This window comes from Colobus angolensis, unplaced genomic scaffold, assembly GCF_000951035.1.
Source record: "Colobus angolensis palliatus isolate OR3802 unplaced genomic scaffold, Cang.pa_1.0 Scaffold1, whole genome shotgun sequence".
Taxonomy (NCBI): domain Eukaryota; kingdom Metazoa; phylum Chordata; class Mammalia; order Primates; family Cercopithecidae; genus Colobus; species Colobus angolensis.
Window position 1 is genome coordinate 8,849,235 of NW_012110918.1, and position 16,308 is coordinate 8,865,542.

The following is a 16,308-nucleotide window of genomic DNA, read 5'->3' on the forward strand; positions in this document are numbered from 1 at the left end:
GGAGGCTGCAGTGAGCCAAGATCACGCCACTGTACTCCAGCCTGGGTGACAGAGTGAGACTCTGTCTCAAAAAAAAAAAGAGAAGACTAGGTCCTAGCTGTTCCTGGATATATTTAGCAAAGTCTCACAGAACCTCTGCTCTATCTTCTGAGAGAGCACACATGGTCAGGAGCCAACAGCCTGACAACCACGCCCTCGGGTTCCGCTCCTTCTCTGCCTCTTACTAGCTGTGTTCTTTGGACAAGTGACTATCTTTCTGTGTGCCAATTTTTCCATCTGAAAAGTAGAGATAATAATACCTACTAAAACAGGCCAGGCGTGGTGGCTCACGCCTGGAATCCCAGCACTTTGGAAGGTCGAGGCAGGTAGATCACCTGAGGTCAGCAATTCGAGACCAGCCTGACCAACATGGAGAAACCCCATTTCTACTGAAAATACAAAACTAGCAGGTTGTGGTGGCACATGCCTATAATCCCAGCTACTAGGGAGGCTGAGGCAGGAGAATCGTTTGAACCCGGGACATGGAGGTTGCGGTCAGCCGAGATTGCGCCACTGCACTCTATCCTGGGCAACAAGAACGAAACTCCCTCTCAAAAAACAATAAACAATAAAAAAATAAAATGGGAGAAAGAAGCCATTTACGTGCACATTAACTTTTGCACACATCAAGTTTCTCTCTACATAACTAATCCGGCAAATCAGTTCATATTCTTTAGCTTTATAGCATCTAGGAAAGAAGAGGCAGACACTATCTCCATTGTACAGATAATTGTGATTTACTTGTGGCACAATTTAATGGTTTAACATAAATAAAACACCTCACATATTTACCAGTCCTTGCCATTATTACTGTATTTAAGAGAAAAGGTTAACTTTTAGAAATGAATTGTAAGTAACTTTTAAATCTCTCTTAGAATTAAAAAACAATTCCTCACAAAGTTCAAGTTATAAGAAAAAGAATTATTAATCAGCCAAGTTAACAAAAAAAAGGAGAAGAAAGAGAATTCTGGCCGGGCCCAGTGGAGGAGGGTAAGAGGCCAGGAGTTCAAGACCAGCCTGGGCAACATAGTGAGACCCTGTCTCTACAAAAAATTTTAAAAATTAGCCAGGTTTGGTGGCACACGCCTATAGTCCCAGCACCTCAGGAGGCTGAGGTGGGAGGATCACTTGAGCCCCAGAGGTTGAGGCTGCAGTGAACTATGATCATTCCAGGGCACTCAGCTTGGGCAACAGAGGGAGACCCTGTCAGAAAGAAAAGAAAGGGAGGAAGGAAAGGAGGGAGGGAAGAAGGAAGGGAGGGAGAAAGGAAGAGAGGAAGGAGGGGAAGGGACGAGAAGAAAAGGGGAGGGGAGGGGAGGGGAAGGGAGGGGAGCAAGAGGGAAGGAAGGAAGGGAATTCTAGCCAGGCATGGTGGCTCAAGTCTGTAATCCCAGCATTCTGGGGAGGCTGAGGTGGGAGGATCGCTTGAGCCCAGAAGTTCACGACCAGCCTGGGCCATATAGTGAGACATCGTCTCTACAAAAAAAAAAAAAAAAAAAAACACCTTAAAAAATTAATCCAGCGTGATAGCATGTGCCTGTAGTTCCAGCTACTTGGGAGGCTGAGGTAGGAGTACTGCTTGAGCCTGGGAGGTAGAGGTTGTGGTGAGCTCAGATCACGCCACTGCACTCCAGCCTGGGTAACAGAGCTTATTCATTCAGGGAAAACATAGGAAATGGTTTCTCTTACATAACTTAGTTTCAAGGAAACTGATCTCATGGCCCTACCTCAGAATTAAAAGAAAACATTTTCATTAGTAATGTTAATAAAACATTTTGTCTAAACTATTAATATAATTAAAAATGAATTGTTTTATTTTCCCTTTTATACACAATCATCAAAAAGCAGCCAAATGTCCCTAAACTTGATTTTTTGCTGCTACAAACATAATCATTTATTCCAGTAGTGAAAACTTAATTATTTGGGGCTTAACTTTCCATTTTAAAAGATTTTCCCTCTGCCTTTTCCTTCTCTAGGTCTCTCATCGTTCACTTGTCCTTGTTGCTTGTTAATACTGCCACCAGGGAGCACAGCGCAATGCAACACAGCACAGGACAGGACAGGACCGCACAGCACAGCACAGCCCAGCCCAGCCCAGCACAGCACAGCACAGGACAACACAGGATAGGACAGGACAGCATAACATAACACAGCACAGCACAGCATAGGATAGGACAGGACAGGACAGGACAGCACAGCACAGGACAACACAGGATAGGACAGGACAGGACAGCACAGCACAGGACAACACAGGACAGGACAGGACAGGACAGCACAGGACAACACAGGATAGGACAGTACAGGACAGCACAGCACAACATAGGATAGGACAGGACAGGACAGCACAGCACAGGACAACACAGGATAAGACAGGACAGCATAGCACAGCACAGCACGGCATAGGATAGGACAGGACAGCACAGCAGGCTATTCTGGTCAGTGTTCAGTAAGCAAGGCTGAAACTAATGGTTATAACACCCCATTAGGTGATCTACCAGTGAGTTCAGACAGAAACTACCAGTAATGACTTTAAATGATAAGAAAGACAATCTAGTCCTTCCTTCAGATAATGATTACGGAGTGGCTCAGCAACTGAATTTCTTTGGACAAGTAAGGACAAGCTAGAGAACCCAGAAGGTTGAGTAACAAGACATTGTTTTCTTCTGTGAGCCCAATGCATAGATTTTAGAAAGAGAGTAAAGGTCATTTTGTACCAAAAAAAAAAAAAAAAAAAAAGTAAAAAAATAAAAAACAACACTACAATATCTGCCTTACTTAAGAGATCAGAAATGTTAATTATTTAAAAAGGATGACAGTTTCTTTCTTTTTTTAACCAAGAGATAAAAGCAAGAAAAAGATGGCAATTGCTACTGCTATTCTCAGGCTTCAAAACTGGCAGATACGGGGAAAAACATGTTAATACAGAGAGTTAGACCTACCATACCCTTGACTGAAATGAACATCATATAGCAGGACTTACATACAGACACAAGTAAGGAAATACTGATGCCAACACCATGAAAGTAATCTTTGCATATTCTTTTAATGAACAGTCTTACAGTTCAAAAGAATGGAAACTCAATTACTATTACAGGGTTTATCATTAGATATTCATGGTAGCCTCTAATCTTGTTTTCTTTCATCTCTGAGATTCCCCAACTATTACATTAAACAAGCTCAATTACCTTGCTGATAATTATAATTATATATATATATATATATATATTTTTTTTTTTTTCTGAAACAAAGTCTTGCTCTGTCACCCAGGCTGGAGTAAACTGGGGCAATCTCAGCTCACTGCAACCTCCGCCTCCTGGGTTCAAGCGATTCTCCTGCCTCAGCCTCCTGAGTAGCTGGGATTACAGGCGCACACCACCACACCCGGCTAATTTTTTGTATTTTTAGTAGAGACGGCATTTCACTATGTGGCCAGGACGGTCTCAAACTCCTGACCTTGTGATCTGCCTGCCTTGGCCTACCAAAGGGCTGGGATTACAGGTGTAAGCCACCGCGCTCGGCCAGGAAAATATTAAAGGAGGAAAAACAGCTATAGAAACTCAGGTCTCCACACAGAAGGATTCTATTCTGCACTTGTTCACTGTCTCTGAATGAATGTTACCTCCACGAAAGTTCCCAATTTTTCCCCCTTGGGGGAGTTACTTTGAATTGCTGGCAAAGACAGACTGGATATAGGTCAAATCTTATTATCAGGAACTAATTAAGTACAAATTATTTGCGTGTGGAAGAATTCCACTGTGAGTTATGAGGCTAGGGCTCTTTGTTGTTGCGGCTTTTCTCTTAGTGTGACAACCGTTAAGGGTCAAAATCTCTAGGTGCATAACTTAATAGCAGCGTTACTTTACATTGGTTCCCTTTCACCAGCATAGAGCAGCCTTCCAATTGCACAGAAAATTGATCCTCAGTCTGCATACTGAAGCACTCTTTCAGGAAATCGAAAATTGTAAACAAGTTCAAGAACACCCAACTTCCCTCTCACCATAAGAGCTCTTTTCAGAACAAAATAATGAAAAGTAAAAACACAGAAAAATGGGATTTTGCATACACATACCTTACATATTTTTACATGCTTAAAGTTTCTCTTAAAAGGCATCTGAATTGAAGCAACAAAATACGTTTATCTTAAGGACAATTCATGGCTTACAAACTAGCAGAAAAGAAGCTGGCTGCTGAAATACAAAACAGGGAGTTCAAACACAGGCTTTCAAAGAGCCACAAAATTTCTAACCAATACAAATCAGTGTGTGCACGTATGACCATGTGCAGATATGTACTGTTTTGCTGGGGGGAGGGTACACAGTTTCCTCAAAGAGGTCCTGATTTGGAAAAAGAAAGGTTAAACCATCGTAATCAAGGAAGGTCATTTTAAATTATTCTTTAAGTAAATGTAATTACACAGCAGATACTGGGTTATCACTGAAGCAGTGAAAACAAGACTATGTGGCCACACGTTCTACCTCTGTGTCCCAGGAATCCTGAAAGACAGGGTTTCTGCTACTCCTTTTGGTCTGGGGGGGAAGATGGTTGTCTTCTTCGTTGCCATTCCTTCTCCTTTTCCTGAAATGAAATCACATGGAGAACTGATGTTTTGGACACTTGATTTGCAAACCATAACAACACATAAATTTGCCCTCTCGCCTGAGAAAACATAATTCACCATATGATATCCCGATAGGTTATTGGTTGCAAGCACACCATCACAGGACACTAAGCGCAAAAAGACAAGATAGCAGCAGGAAGGTCAAGCTTAAATCAGTAAAACTCATTTCTAAAAAGAAGCTTAACAATTCTAAATGTCTGTTGGGACTAAAACAAGACCAGGAAGAGGTTAATGACTAAGCTTTCAACCTAATTAAGGTTTTCTTCTTTCTATACTCCCTGAAATTACAATTCCGAGTTACCTAATTGTACTCCCTTCCATATGACAACATTTGAAATAAGAGTGGCTGCCTTTGCCTATTTGCCCTGAAAACCCTTATAAAGGTACCTCTTGGTCACATTAACCTGATTATTCTGGCAACACTAGCTGGTATTATGATATAACAATTACTTCACTAGATTGTTACTATGAGATTATAGCATAAGCTGCTTAAAATTTCCAGGTTTAAAGAAAAATCACCCATCTTTCTTAGGCAAGTGTTCTCAGATGTGCAAGAAAGACCAAATTTGTATGTACTCTAAGAATTATGTGCTGTCAAAACGATTTCCGAACCCGTTAGAAAACAGAAATAAATTAAAGGAGGTAAAATTTTAAGTCAAATTGCCCGGAACTGTACTGTCCAATATGGTAGCCACTAGCCACATATGGTTATTTACATTTAAATTAACTAAAATTAACCATCCAGTTTCTAGGTCACAGCAGCCCTGTTTCCAGTGCTCAGTGGCCACGTGTAGCTAGTGGCTACTGCGCTGACCAGCACAGATAAAGGACATTCCTGTCACTGCAGAACATTCTCCCCAGCAGCACAGGCTAGAGGTCTGTATGTACGTGGCAGCAGCACCTATTAAAAAACCCTTAAAGTTTCAGCTTTCTATAGATAAGAGACAAAAGGCTAGTGTGGACACACAGCTTTTGGAAAGCATGTACAATTGGAGGATCTAGTGTCTTCTATATAATTATACACTTTCTATAAATAAGAGTCGGGTGGCTTACAGTGGCAGGCCTTTAATCCTAAAGGTTTTGAGTTGAGGTCTGAATATTGGAGAAAATACATGATCACCCTGAGCTCAATTCTCTGTACTCTGCAACATTCTGAATAGGTCTAACTTTAAGAATGAGTATGGATCTCAGCTTAAGTTTGGAATAATAAAGATTGTGTGGTTCTGATAAAGCTTCAACCATCCTGCACTGGGCTATGTAATTTACCTCATTCTAAGACATCATTTCTGCTCCCTACCTTTCTCTTAGGAGATCACATCTTAGCTGCACATTACTCTGAAGTAGATGGAGGTTAAAAAAAAAAAAGATGAATACCAGGTTTTAATAATCACTCAACTTAATGTGCTTTTATCATAAATTTGAATCAAGAAACTGCTAATTTCATCCTAATATGATCAGAGAATTTGCGTGGGAGTGTTCTGCAGAGGCAAAGCAACGTCCGCTGGGAGGCCAGTTGACACCCAAAGAGAAACTCATCGAATAAGTAGCAGCTGCTGGTCCTCACACACTCAATTTATCAGCGTGCCAACAGCTGATTGGGCTTTGGGCTGCTGAGTCACTCTAACCAAACTTATGAGCCGGATCAAAATCTGCTATCTCCTCATTTATAATGGGGAATAGATCTTTCCAGGGACAAGATTATGAATGTCAAGGAGGTTGCATGGCAGAGGAAGTGTAAGAACAAAAAAAGATGAGCTTGTTTGGTGGATTTCAACTAATCTCCGGGAGAGTCGCATGAAATATCCCTGCCTCATAAATTACTTGATCTCTCAAAGTACCAGAATAATCTCTTTGGCCTACTGGTGGCCTTCTCCTTTGGATGGTACCAGATTAAGAAAGAGTTCTACCTGTTCTTTACTTGCCTTTTTCTAGGCTCTTAGCAGATCTCATCCTTGAAACATTCTTCTTTCAATAATGGTGTTAACAACTGGCAAGATTACAGCTTCATGCTCATCCCTATCGGTTCAATCAATCAGATTACAGTTCTTGGCATTAATGCCACAGACCAGGTTATAATTTTAGCAGGCACCCCTACAACTGATTATATTCTCCCCTAACCATCTAGGTGCAGATTACCAGTTAGCATCTACTACTTCTAAAGATGGCTGATTCCATCACATTGCATCATTTCATTTCTCTCCAACCTTCCTGTCATCTCCTAGAGACTGGGCATAGAAATAATCTTAAGAGTATGGGCTGGGCACAGTGACCGACACCTGTAATCCCAGCACTTTGGGAGGCCGAGGCAGGCAGATGACTTGAGGTCAGGAGTTCGAAACCAGCCTGGCCCACATGGTGAAACCCGTCTCTACTAAAAATACAAAACAGCAGGGCGTGGTGGCGCGTACCTGTAATCCCAGCTACTTGGGAGGTTGAGGCAGGAGAACTGCTTCAACCCAGGAGGTGGAGGTTGCAGTGAGCCGAGGTCGAGGTTGCACCACCGCACTCCAGCCTGGCCAACACAGCAAGACTCCGTCTCAAAACAAACAAATAAAAATAGTATGGAAACTAGTGGTTTTCAAACTTTATTTTTAAAAGTAACAGAACTCTTTCTTACTGTAAAAAAAATACTCTCTATATAAGAGAGAAAGGATCTGTTGAAGCAGGGACTCCCAGTCTGGTGAGGTGGCTCACATCTGTAATCCCAGCACTTTGGGAGGCCAAGACGGGTGGATTCCTTGAGCCCAGGAGTTCAAGACCAGTCTGGGCAATATGGTGAAACCCCATCTCTACCAAAAATACAAAGGTTAGCTGGGTATGATAGCTCACATCTGTGGTCGTTACTCAGGAGGCTGACGTGGGAGCATTACCTGAGCCTGGGAGGTTGAGGCTGCAGTGACGCATGACGGGGCCACTGCACTCCAGCCTGGTCGACAGAGTGAGACTCTGTCAATCAATCAGTCAATCAGTCAACCAATCAATCAACAAGCAGGGACTCCCTCACCACACACCCACCAATCTACTGAAAAACCATCATTTTTTTTTTTTTTTTGAGATGAAGTTTCGCTTTTGTTGCCCAGGTTGGAGTGCAGTGATCTCAGCTCACCACAACCTCCGCCTTCTGGGTTCAAGCGATTCTGCCTTAGCCTCCCAAGTAACTGGGATTAAGGCGCCCGCCACCAGGCCAGACTAAGTTTTTTGAATTTTTAGTAGAGAAGGAGTTTCACCATGTTGGCCAGGGTGATCTCGAACTCCTGACCTCAGGTGATCCACCGGCCTCGGCCTCCCAAAGTGCTGGGATCACAGGCGTGAGCCGCCACGCCCAGCCAAAAAACTACCATCTTAGACCATCCTAGAGCTGGCAGAGCTTGGCCCATCATACTCCATTAAACACTGGCAAGAAAAGCCTGTCCAAATCAAATAACTTATTTAAAACATGTTGAGATTACTTGTGTACTAGATAAAAGGAATCTACTACCAGTATAAATGCATTCAGATTAGTTGTGTACAGTAGAATTTTTATTTGTAGGAAATATTTAGATTTTTTTTCAGATAGGTGAGACACCCCAAGAGAATACCGTAAGTATAAACTGGGTTTGGGAAAGAATAATACGGCAGTCGGGTCAGGTTCACTGTATCTAAAGCTCTTGTTCCTAATTCCGATAGCACGTCTGTGATGGGGCCCCCAATTTCAAATTTAGTCCACTCTTCTTTTCTATACAAGGAGAGGCTTTATGATCCACTTGCTCCATGACCCACATCAATAATCCCATGCAGCAGCTTGGGGGAACCCGAGATTTTCACCATGGGACCAAATAAACTCAGGACACTTTTGAGAACTTCTATCCCGTGAAATAACTATTTCAGAGAAGGATCCTTGTGGAAAGACCGTAACATGAAGAGCATTCTGAGGTAACGCTTCCCAACTTTCTCCTCCACACATTCTTGCAGAGGAAATTAAGAGGGAGAAAAAAAATTAAGAAATCTCAACTTAGTCCGGACTCTAGGAGTACATGTCAAGCACAGAACCCCTAATTTAAGACCCCGGTCCCGAGGCCAGGCTCCCTTGGGAAGGCAGCGAGTGCATCGCGATAAAATCCTACCTCCCGCCTTCGGAGTCAAACGGCCCCGCATCCAAACAGTTTAGAATCAAGCTTGTTCTTAATGCTACAGTCAAGAGAGGATCCATAACCCACCTTGGTCATCTGCCCTTCTATGTTCACAACCGTTCATAGCACAAGTTCTTCGGTCTAACCTAATCTTTCCCTGCTGCGGGGTTAAGCCCAACCTTTCTTTCTGACCTTGGGGAGCCGGCAGCTCCCCGCCCGGTGCCCTCACAAAAGCCTGAGGGGGCTCCCTCTCCAAAATGAGACGTTTCTCCCATCCCCCCACCCTCCTAAATTTAGGACAGGGAAGCTTTAGGGCCACTGTCTCTCTTCCGGGACCGATCACACTTCGTTCCAAATAGGAAAAGATTGGGGAGTAAAAAGACGGAGGGGCGGGAGACCTGGACCCCGGAGAGTCACCTTCCAGCTACCCACAGGAACCAAGCATCCGATCACTCGCGCATCCCTCTCCCCTCCTCCCCCGGCCCGCAGTGCACCCCACAGGGAGCCCTGCCGGGTCCACATTTGCTCCGACCCCCATTTCGCGCGCCCCCTCGGCTCCATCTCCCAGATCCTCAGGCGACGAGTGGAAAGGGGGTCCCGTCCCTCTCACCTGGGACGGAGGCGCTCGCTCATGGCAGCTGGCGAAGGGAAGCTACGCGGCGCCGCTCCGCGAGAAGAGGGAACAGAGGGGGTTGTGTTTCGGCGGCCGCCACGCCCACCCCCTCGGGCCTTGGCTCTCGCAGCCGCTCGAGTGGACGCAGCCGGTGGCGAGTACCCCTCAGTCGGACCCGTACCACCGCTACTTCCGGCGTCTGCTCCGCGCCCCCCCATGTCGCTGCCGCCGTGGTACCGCCCTCTCGCGGCTGCGCAGTGGCACCATCCCAACCGCGCCGACCGGTAACCCCGCCCACGGGAAGAGGCGGGCTCGGAGGGGGAGGAGCGACTAGGAACTTCTGCGAGAAAGGACCTCCCCTGGGGTGGCGGAAGCACTCGCCTGTTCACAGCCAACGGAAGGTACGGTATGAGCGTCAAGCCAGGTTTCAAATAAGCTCAATTATGTCATAATAATATCATACAAGTATTTGAGTTGAATCCGTGTGAGGTAACATTTTTTAAAAATAGGCGGACCTATCCGGCAGTGATGCAGACGGCCTGACGCGGTTCCCTGGCCGGGGGTTGGGCAGGCTCTTGGGGGGGCTTCCCTGGGGGGGCTTGTCGCCAGGGCCGCCTGGGCTTTCGGGTCTTCCGAGGTGAGGACAGTCCTCTGAGGTGAGCTTCCAAGGGCGGGGTTGTCTTCCGCGGCCCACGTTCTAGGTCTGGGGAAGACTGTCCTGAGCAGAGAGGGGAGGGTATCGGGTGCCGGGGCAGGAGGAGGGTCTTCCTGGAACCGCAGGAGGAACCCCTCGGTGGGGCTGCGGGAACGCTGGTCCCTGACCCAGAATCTGCCGGGCCGACCCCATCCACTCCCCTGGCAGAATCAGAACAGCTTTCAGGGAAAGGAAGGGTGCGGGGAGGTGGGCAGACTGGTAACGCAGCCGGAGGGGGGAAAGGTGGCTGGAGAGCGCCGGAGGTGAGGGTGAGGATTAGTGGAACTGTTGAGGTCCTCCTTGAGCCCAGAGGCTTGGGAGGTCTTAACTCTCTGCTTTCCGGAACCTGTGTTTGTATTTGGTTCAGTACCGTGCCGCATTTACTCACTGCGCGTGCTGCCAAGTCACCTGTCTCATCGTGTCTTACACAGGCTGACATTCACGTTTCATTCTGCCACACTCGGGAACGGTGATCGGGGGAGAATGGGAATCCGGGAGAAGCACCCGCAAAACTAGCATCCTCCTAGAGGAGCTCGGGTAAGTAAACTGACAGCCACATATAGACGTTACCGTGGGAACGTACGGCGATGTTTCAAGTAGGATTGTGAGGTGGAGTGGAGGCAGAAGCGTCTAGCAGGTGTCAAGCCCTTTCTAACGTTATTAGCCGAAGGTCCATGGACTGGCTTCATTAGTGTGTATTTTTGTAAATAAACAGTCTGTGGCTTTCATCCTATTGTTAGTGTGTACCTCCAAACAAAGTAAGACTGATGGCTCACGCCTGTAATCTCAGCAGGCCGGGCGCGGTGACTCACGCCTGTAATCCCAGCACTTTGGGAGACCGAGGCGGGTGGATCACCTGAGGTCAGGAGTTCAAGACCAGCCTGGCCAACATGGTGAAACCCCGTCTCTACTAAAAATACTAAAATTAGCCGGGCGTGGTGGCGCAGGCCCGTAATCCCAGTAATCCCAGCCACTCGGGAGGCTGAGGCAGGAGAATCGCTTGAACCTGGGAGGCTGAGGTTGCAGTGAGCCGAGATCGTGCCACTGCACTCCAGCTTGAGTGACAGACAGAGCGAGACTCCATCTCAAAAAAAAAAGACCGAACAACAACAAAGAATGATTACTGTAATCTGTTGGCGGAAAACAGTTTTGTTTTGAATGACTTCGTACAGGATAAGGTGGGTTGGTTGCTTTAATGAATGGGTTGGTCAAAATTGTGTCTGTTTTGTGAATGGTTTCAGTCACCTTTTTTAATCTCTTTGGTAGTCAGAGATATTACCAGTTGTAGTACTGAATAATATTTAATCGTTTATATCTAAAGAATTCCGTAAGCAAATATTGTATGCCAGGCTCAGTGCTAGGTTTTTACATACAGCTGTGTGCAGGATAGATAGGTTTCTCGCCCTCTGGAACTTTATAGAAAGAATAAGAGATGTAGAAAGGAAATAACTTTGAACTAAACATTGGAATTAAACATTTTCTTTTCTGGACTCTAAAGAATAACAGGTACAAATACACATGGTATAAATGTTTTTTAAAATATTTTACATGGTATATATTTAACAAAGATGTCAAACTAATTTGCCAGTAATCTGTTGTACTAGAAACTATAAGTAGGCCAGGTGTGGTGGCTCACACCTGTAATCCCAGTACTTTGGGGGCCAGGGCGGGCGGATCACAAAGTCAGGAGATCAAGACCATCCTGGCCAACATGGTGAAACCCCGTCTCTACTAAAAATACAAAAATTAGCCGGGCGTGGTGACGTGTGCCTATAGTCCCAGCTACTCGGGAGGCTGAGGCAGGACAATCGCTTGAACCCGGGAAATGGAGGTTTCAGTGAGCCAACACTGTACTCCAGCCTGGTGACAGAGTGAGACTCTGTCTCAAAAAAAAAAAAAAAAAAAAAAAATATAAGTGAAAAACAGGGCTGTGTTCTTACCATGTATATATTTGTGCATTATACATACATTTTATGTATATCCGTGTGTGTATATATATGCATATTACTAAATGTTAGTAGAGCTTCATTTCTCATTCTTAGATTGTGGGAATTCTAATATTTTCTAATATTTTCTTCTTACACCCTAGTGGATATTCCATATATCACTTTGGAAACCTGTGGTGTAATCAATAACCTTTGGCCAGGTGCAGGTGTGGTAGCTCACGCGTGTAATCCCAGCACTTTAGGAGGCCGAGGCGGGTGGATTGCCAGAGCTCAGGAGTTCAAGACCAGCCTGGGCAACACGGACACCGTGAAACCCCGCCTTTACTAAAATACAAAAAATTAGCCAGGCGTGGTAGCATGCCCCTGTAGTCCCAGCTACTTGGGAGGCTGAGATAAGAGAATTGCTTAATGCTGGGAGGCAGAGTTTGCAGTGAGCAGATATTGTGCCACTGCACTCCAGCCTGGGTGACAGAGCGAGACTCTGTCTCCAAAATAAATAAATAAATAACCTTTGGTTCCTGGCCTGTTTTTTATTCTTTACCATTCTGTCCTTGAATAACGTATTTATGGGTTTTTAAACAATTTTTTATCCTCATGTAATGACTAGTTGACTTGCTATAACCTTAAGTAGCAAACATCTAGCTTGTTCCAAATGAATTTAAAAGATACAACACATAAGTAAAATATTGATGTTTATAAACTATGTGCTTCTCATAATCTCACATTTACGTTTTTCAGGAATAGGATGAGTGATAATCCACCCAGAATGGAAGTGTGTCCTTATTGTAAGAAGCCATTTAAACGATTAAAATCCCACTTGCCATACTGTAAGATGATCGGATCAACCATACCCACTGATCAAAAAGTTCATCAGTCCAAGCCAGCTACACTCCCACGTGCTAAAAAAATGAAAGGGCCAATCAAAGATTTAATTAAAGCTAAAGGGAAAGAGTTAGATTCAGAGAATGAAGAAAGAAAGTCTAAGTTGATGATGGACAAACCAGAACAGACAGTGAAGACCTTTCCACTACCAGCTGTTGGTTTGGAAAGAGCAACTACTACAAAGGCAGATAAAGACATCAAGAATCCAATCCAACCATCCTTCAAAATGTTAAAAAATACTAAGCCAAAGACTACTTTCCAAGAAGAAACCAAGGCTCAGTTTTATGCATCAGAGAAAACCTCTCCTAAAAGAGAACTTGCCAAAGATTTGTCTAAATTCGGAGAAAGTCAACGTAATCCTTCAGAAGCTGGAGCGTCTTTACTGGTTGGCTCGATAGAACCTTCTTTGTCAAATCAAGATAGAAAATATTCCTCAGCTGTACCTAATGATGTACAAACTACCTCTGGTGATCTGAAATTGGACAAAATTGATCCCCAAAGACAGGAACTTCTAGTAAAATTACTAGACGTGCCTGCTGGTGATTGTCATGTTTCTCCAAAGAACGTCAGTGATGAGGTTAAAAGGGTAAGAATATCATTATTAAGCAATGAGAGAGATTCCAAAGGCAGGGATCACCTCTCAGGAGTCCCTACTGATGTTACAGTTACTGCGACTCCAGAAAAGAACACAGAATCACTCATTTTAAGCCTTAAAATGAGCTCATTGGGTAAAATCCAAGTCACAGAGAAACAAGAGAAAGGACTTACTCTTGGAGTAGAGACGTGTGGGATCAAAGAAAATGCAGAGAAAAGTGTGTCTGCAACAGAAAAGCAGGAACGGACTGTCATGAGCCATGGCTGTGAGAACTTCAACACCAATGATTCAGTCACAGAAAAGAAGTCTCAAGGAGAAGGACCACATTTAAGTTGGTTCATTCCGAGGGAGACAACTGATGAGTTTCATTCTGTATCGCAGTCAAGTAGTCAAAGTCTTACTTCTCTAGCTACAAAATTTCTTCAAGAAAAGAAAGCAGAAGCCTGGAATCATAATCGTGTCCCTGATGTAAAGGCATTAATGGAGAGTCCCGAGGGACAGGTGTGTCTGGAGCCCAAATCTGATAGTCAGTTCCAAGCATCACACACTAGGTGCCAGAGTCCTTTATGTTCAGACCAACGTCACACTCCTCAGAGCCCCCTCACCAATCACGCTGCAGCTGCTGGCAGGAAGACCCTTCTCAGCTGTGTGGGACTGGAGTGGTTTCCAGAGCTCTATCCTGGTTACCTTGGACTAGGGGTGTTGCCGGGGAAGCCTCAGCGTTGGAATGCAATGGCCCAGAAGCCACAAATTACGACTCCCCAGGGGGAAAGACTCTCACAAGGTAAGCAAGCTTCTTTTCAGTTGCCATCTGTCCCATCCAAAATGCTCTCTCTGCCTTTTGAATGTATAAGGGTCAAGATACTAACATTTTCAGTTATTCAGTTTATTTTCACCTAGGCATGCCAGTAGACTGCACATAAAGTTGTCTTGAAAGAGGCTGGGTGCAGTGGTTCACACCTGTAATCTAAGCACTTTGGGAGGCAGAGGCCAAGGCAGGTGGATCACTTGATTTCAGGAGTCAAGACCAGCCTGGGCAACATGGCGAAACCCCATCTCCACTAAGAATACAAAGAATTTGCTGGGTGTGGTGGCGCACCTGTAGTCCCAGCTATTTGAGAGGCTAAAGTGGGAGGATCACCTGAGCCCTGGAAGTCAGGGCTGCAATGAGCCGGGTATGTGCCACTTCACTGCAGCCTGGGCGACAGGAGTGAGACCCTGTCTCAAAAAAAAAAAAAAAAAAAAAAATTGTCCTGAAAACATTACTTCTTGCTTCAGGGTCAGTAGTGGTGGTTTATCCCTCTCTTTTTCTCTCCCCTAAGAGTTGAAGATTACACTAGGGCAGGCTGGCGATAATGAAAGCAGTTGAGTTTCTGCATTGAGAAGAGGCATGTCCTGTAGAAACTGGATGGGTAAACAGACTCGAGAAAAACATAAAGACTTCAAAATTTAGGCCGGGCGCGGTGGCTCAAGCCTGTAATCCCAGCACTTTGGGAGGCCGAGACGGGCGGATCACGAGGTCAGGAGATCGAGACCATCCTGGTTCACACGGTGAAACCCTGTCTTTACTAAAAATACAAAAAACTAGCCGGGCGAGGTGGCGGGCGCCTGTAGTCCCAGCTACTCGGGAGGCTGAGGCAGGAGAATGGCGGGAACCCGGGAGGCGGAGCTTGCGGTGAGCTGAGATCCGGCTACTGCACTCCAGCCTGGGTGACAGAGCGAGACTCCGTCTGAAAAAAAAAAAAAAAAAAGACTTCAAAATTCAACTAGATAGAATAAGCACTGTGTTCAGAATCCAGTCAGGACCGGGCTGTACAAGAAATAGATTCTAAGTTTACGGGACAAGAAATGGGTTCTAGGTTTCAGGCAAATGCAACATCTAGGAATTTCGAGTAGCAAAGTAGGATGCAGGTGGTAGGACACAGGTAAAACTAGCCAGGTAAGAAGGGCAAGCCAGGCAGATAAGTGGAAGTGGAGGCTCAGGAAATGAACAGTGACGATCAAGGACCAGAAATAGAGGATGTGGCCAAAAGCAAAAGAAAAAATGTAGGCCACAAAGACTAGGACCCAAGAGTAAAACCAGTGATTGAGCCTGGAAACAGGAGAGATGAGGTAAGAAGGACTTGGGGCGAAAGACTGAACATTGAAACTCACCTTGATTATGAATCAAACTCTTCAGAAGCTTCCTAGCGGCTCCTTGTTGATGGCCGGAATAGGTTAACAGGAGGGAAGACCAAGGCCCAAGGAGCTAGGAAGTTCCTGACAGTCATTTGAAATATCTTTGCTTTTCTCTGCTGAATCTCATCTTTAGTTATTAGACCACCTCTCTAGTTAAAATACATAACATTTCTTAAGCTTTTCTAGGGGCAGGGTTATTGTAAGGTAGCATACCTCTCTTGTGTAGTGGTCATTGGTGCTTTCATGCTTATTTTGACAGGAGACCTGTAACAACTCAGAATAGGTTTGCAAGCGAAAAACTGATATTATCTGTTCCTAAAGGGAAATCGTTTTCTCCTCTGGTAGATTTTGCAAATGATGTCATATTCACTAAACCTCTATTTGCCTGGTCTCAATAATGGATATGTACTAAGAGCAGAACATTGTTAGCCCAAAGCTACATTTTCTTTAATTACCTTCTATAAACAGGCCTAACGTCTAGACTTTTTTGTACAAAGTTGTAGTCACAAAGTCAAGCCCCTTCTCCATAATAAACACATTTTGGCCAGGCGCGGTGGCTCAAGCCTGTAATCCCAGCACTTTGGGAGGCTGAGACGGGCGGATCACGAGGTCAGGAGATCGAGACCATCCTGGC

General features: G+C 45.0%; 2 protein-coding genes across 7 annotated transcripts in view; one reads left to right on the forward strand and one right to left on the reverse strand.

The window, feature by feature from the left end:
• The window catches only part of FAM104A (family with sequence similarity 104, member A), a 23,204-nt gene extending 13,525 nt beyond the window's left edge, over nt 1-9,679 (reverse strand). For 2 of the 5 annotated variants that reach the window (XM_011935691.1, XM_011935627.1), the window contains exons 1-2: nt 9,377-9,679; nt 4,515-4,614 (exon numbers count right to left, since the gene is read on the reverse strand). In XM_011935691.1, the coding sequence (XP_011791081.1) occupies nt 4,515-4,614; nt 9,377-9,597 (321 nt within the window). In that variant the 5' untranslated portion in view covers nt 9,598-9,679. Of the gene's footprint in view, nt 1-4,514; nt 4,615-4,958; nt 5,040-9,376 lie in introns of those variants that run through there. The other 3 variants (XM_011935828.1, XM_011935755.1, XM_011935900.1) reach the window with 3 other exon arrangements.
• LOC105507051 (chromosome unknown open reading frame, human C17orf80) overlaps nt 9,524-16,308 on the forward strand; it is a 13,891-nt gene continuing 7,106 nt past the window's right edge. Inside the window, exons 1-3 of one of the 2 annotated variants that reach the window (XM_011935444.1) lie at nt 9,524-9,780; nt 10,505-10,610; nt 12,758-14,280. In XM_011935444.1, coding sequence (XP_011790834.1) covers nt 12,765-14,280 — 1,516 coding nt within the window. In that variant the 5' untranslated portion in view covers nt 9,524-9,780; nt 10,505-10,610; nt 12,758-12,764. Of the gene's footprint in view, nt 9,781-9,919; nt 10,017-10,504; nt 10,611-12,757; nt 14,281-16,308 lie in introns of those variants that run through there. The other variant, XM_011935519.1, reaches the window with a different exon arrangement.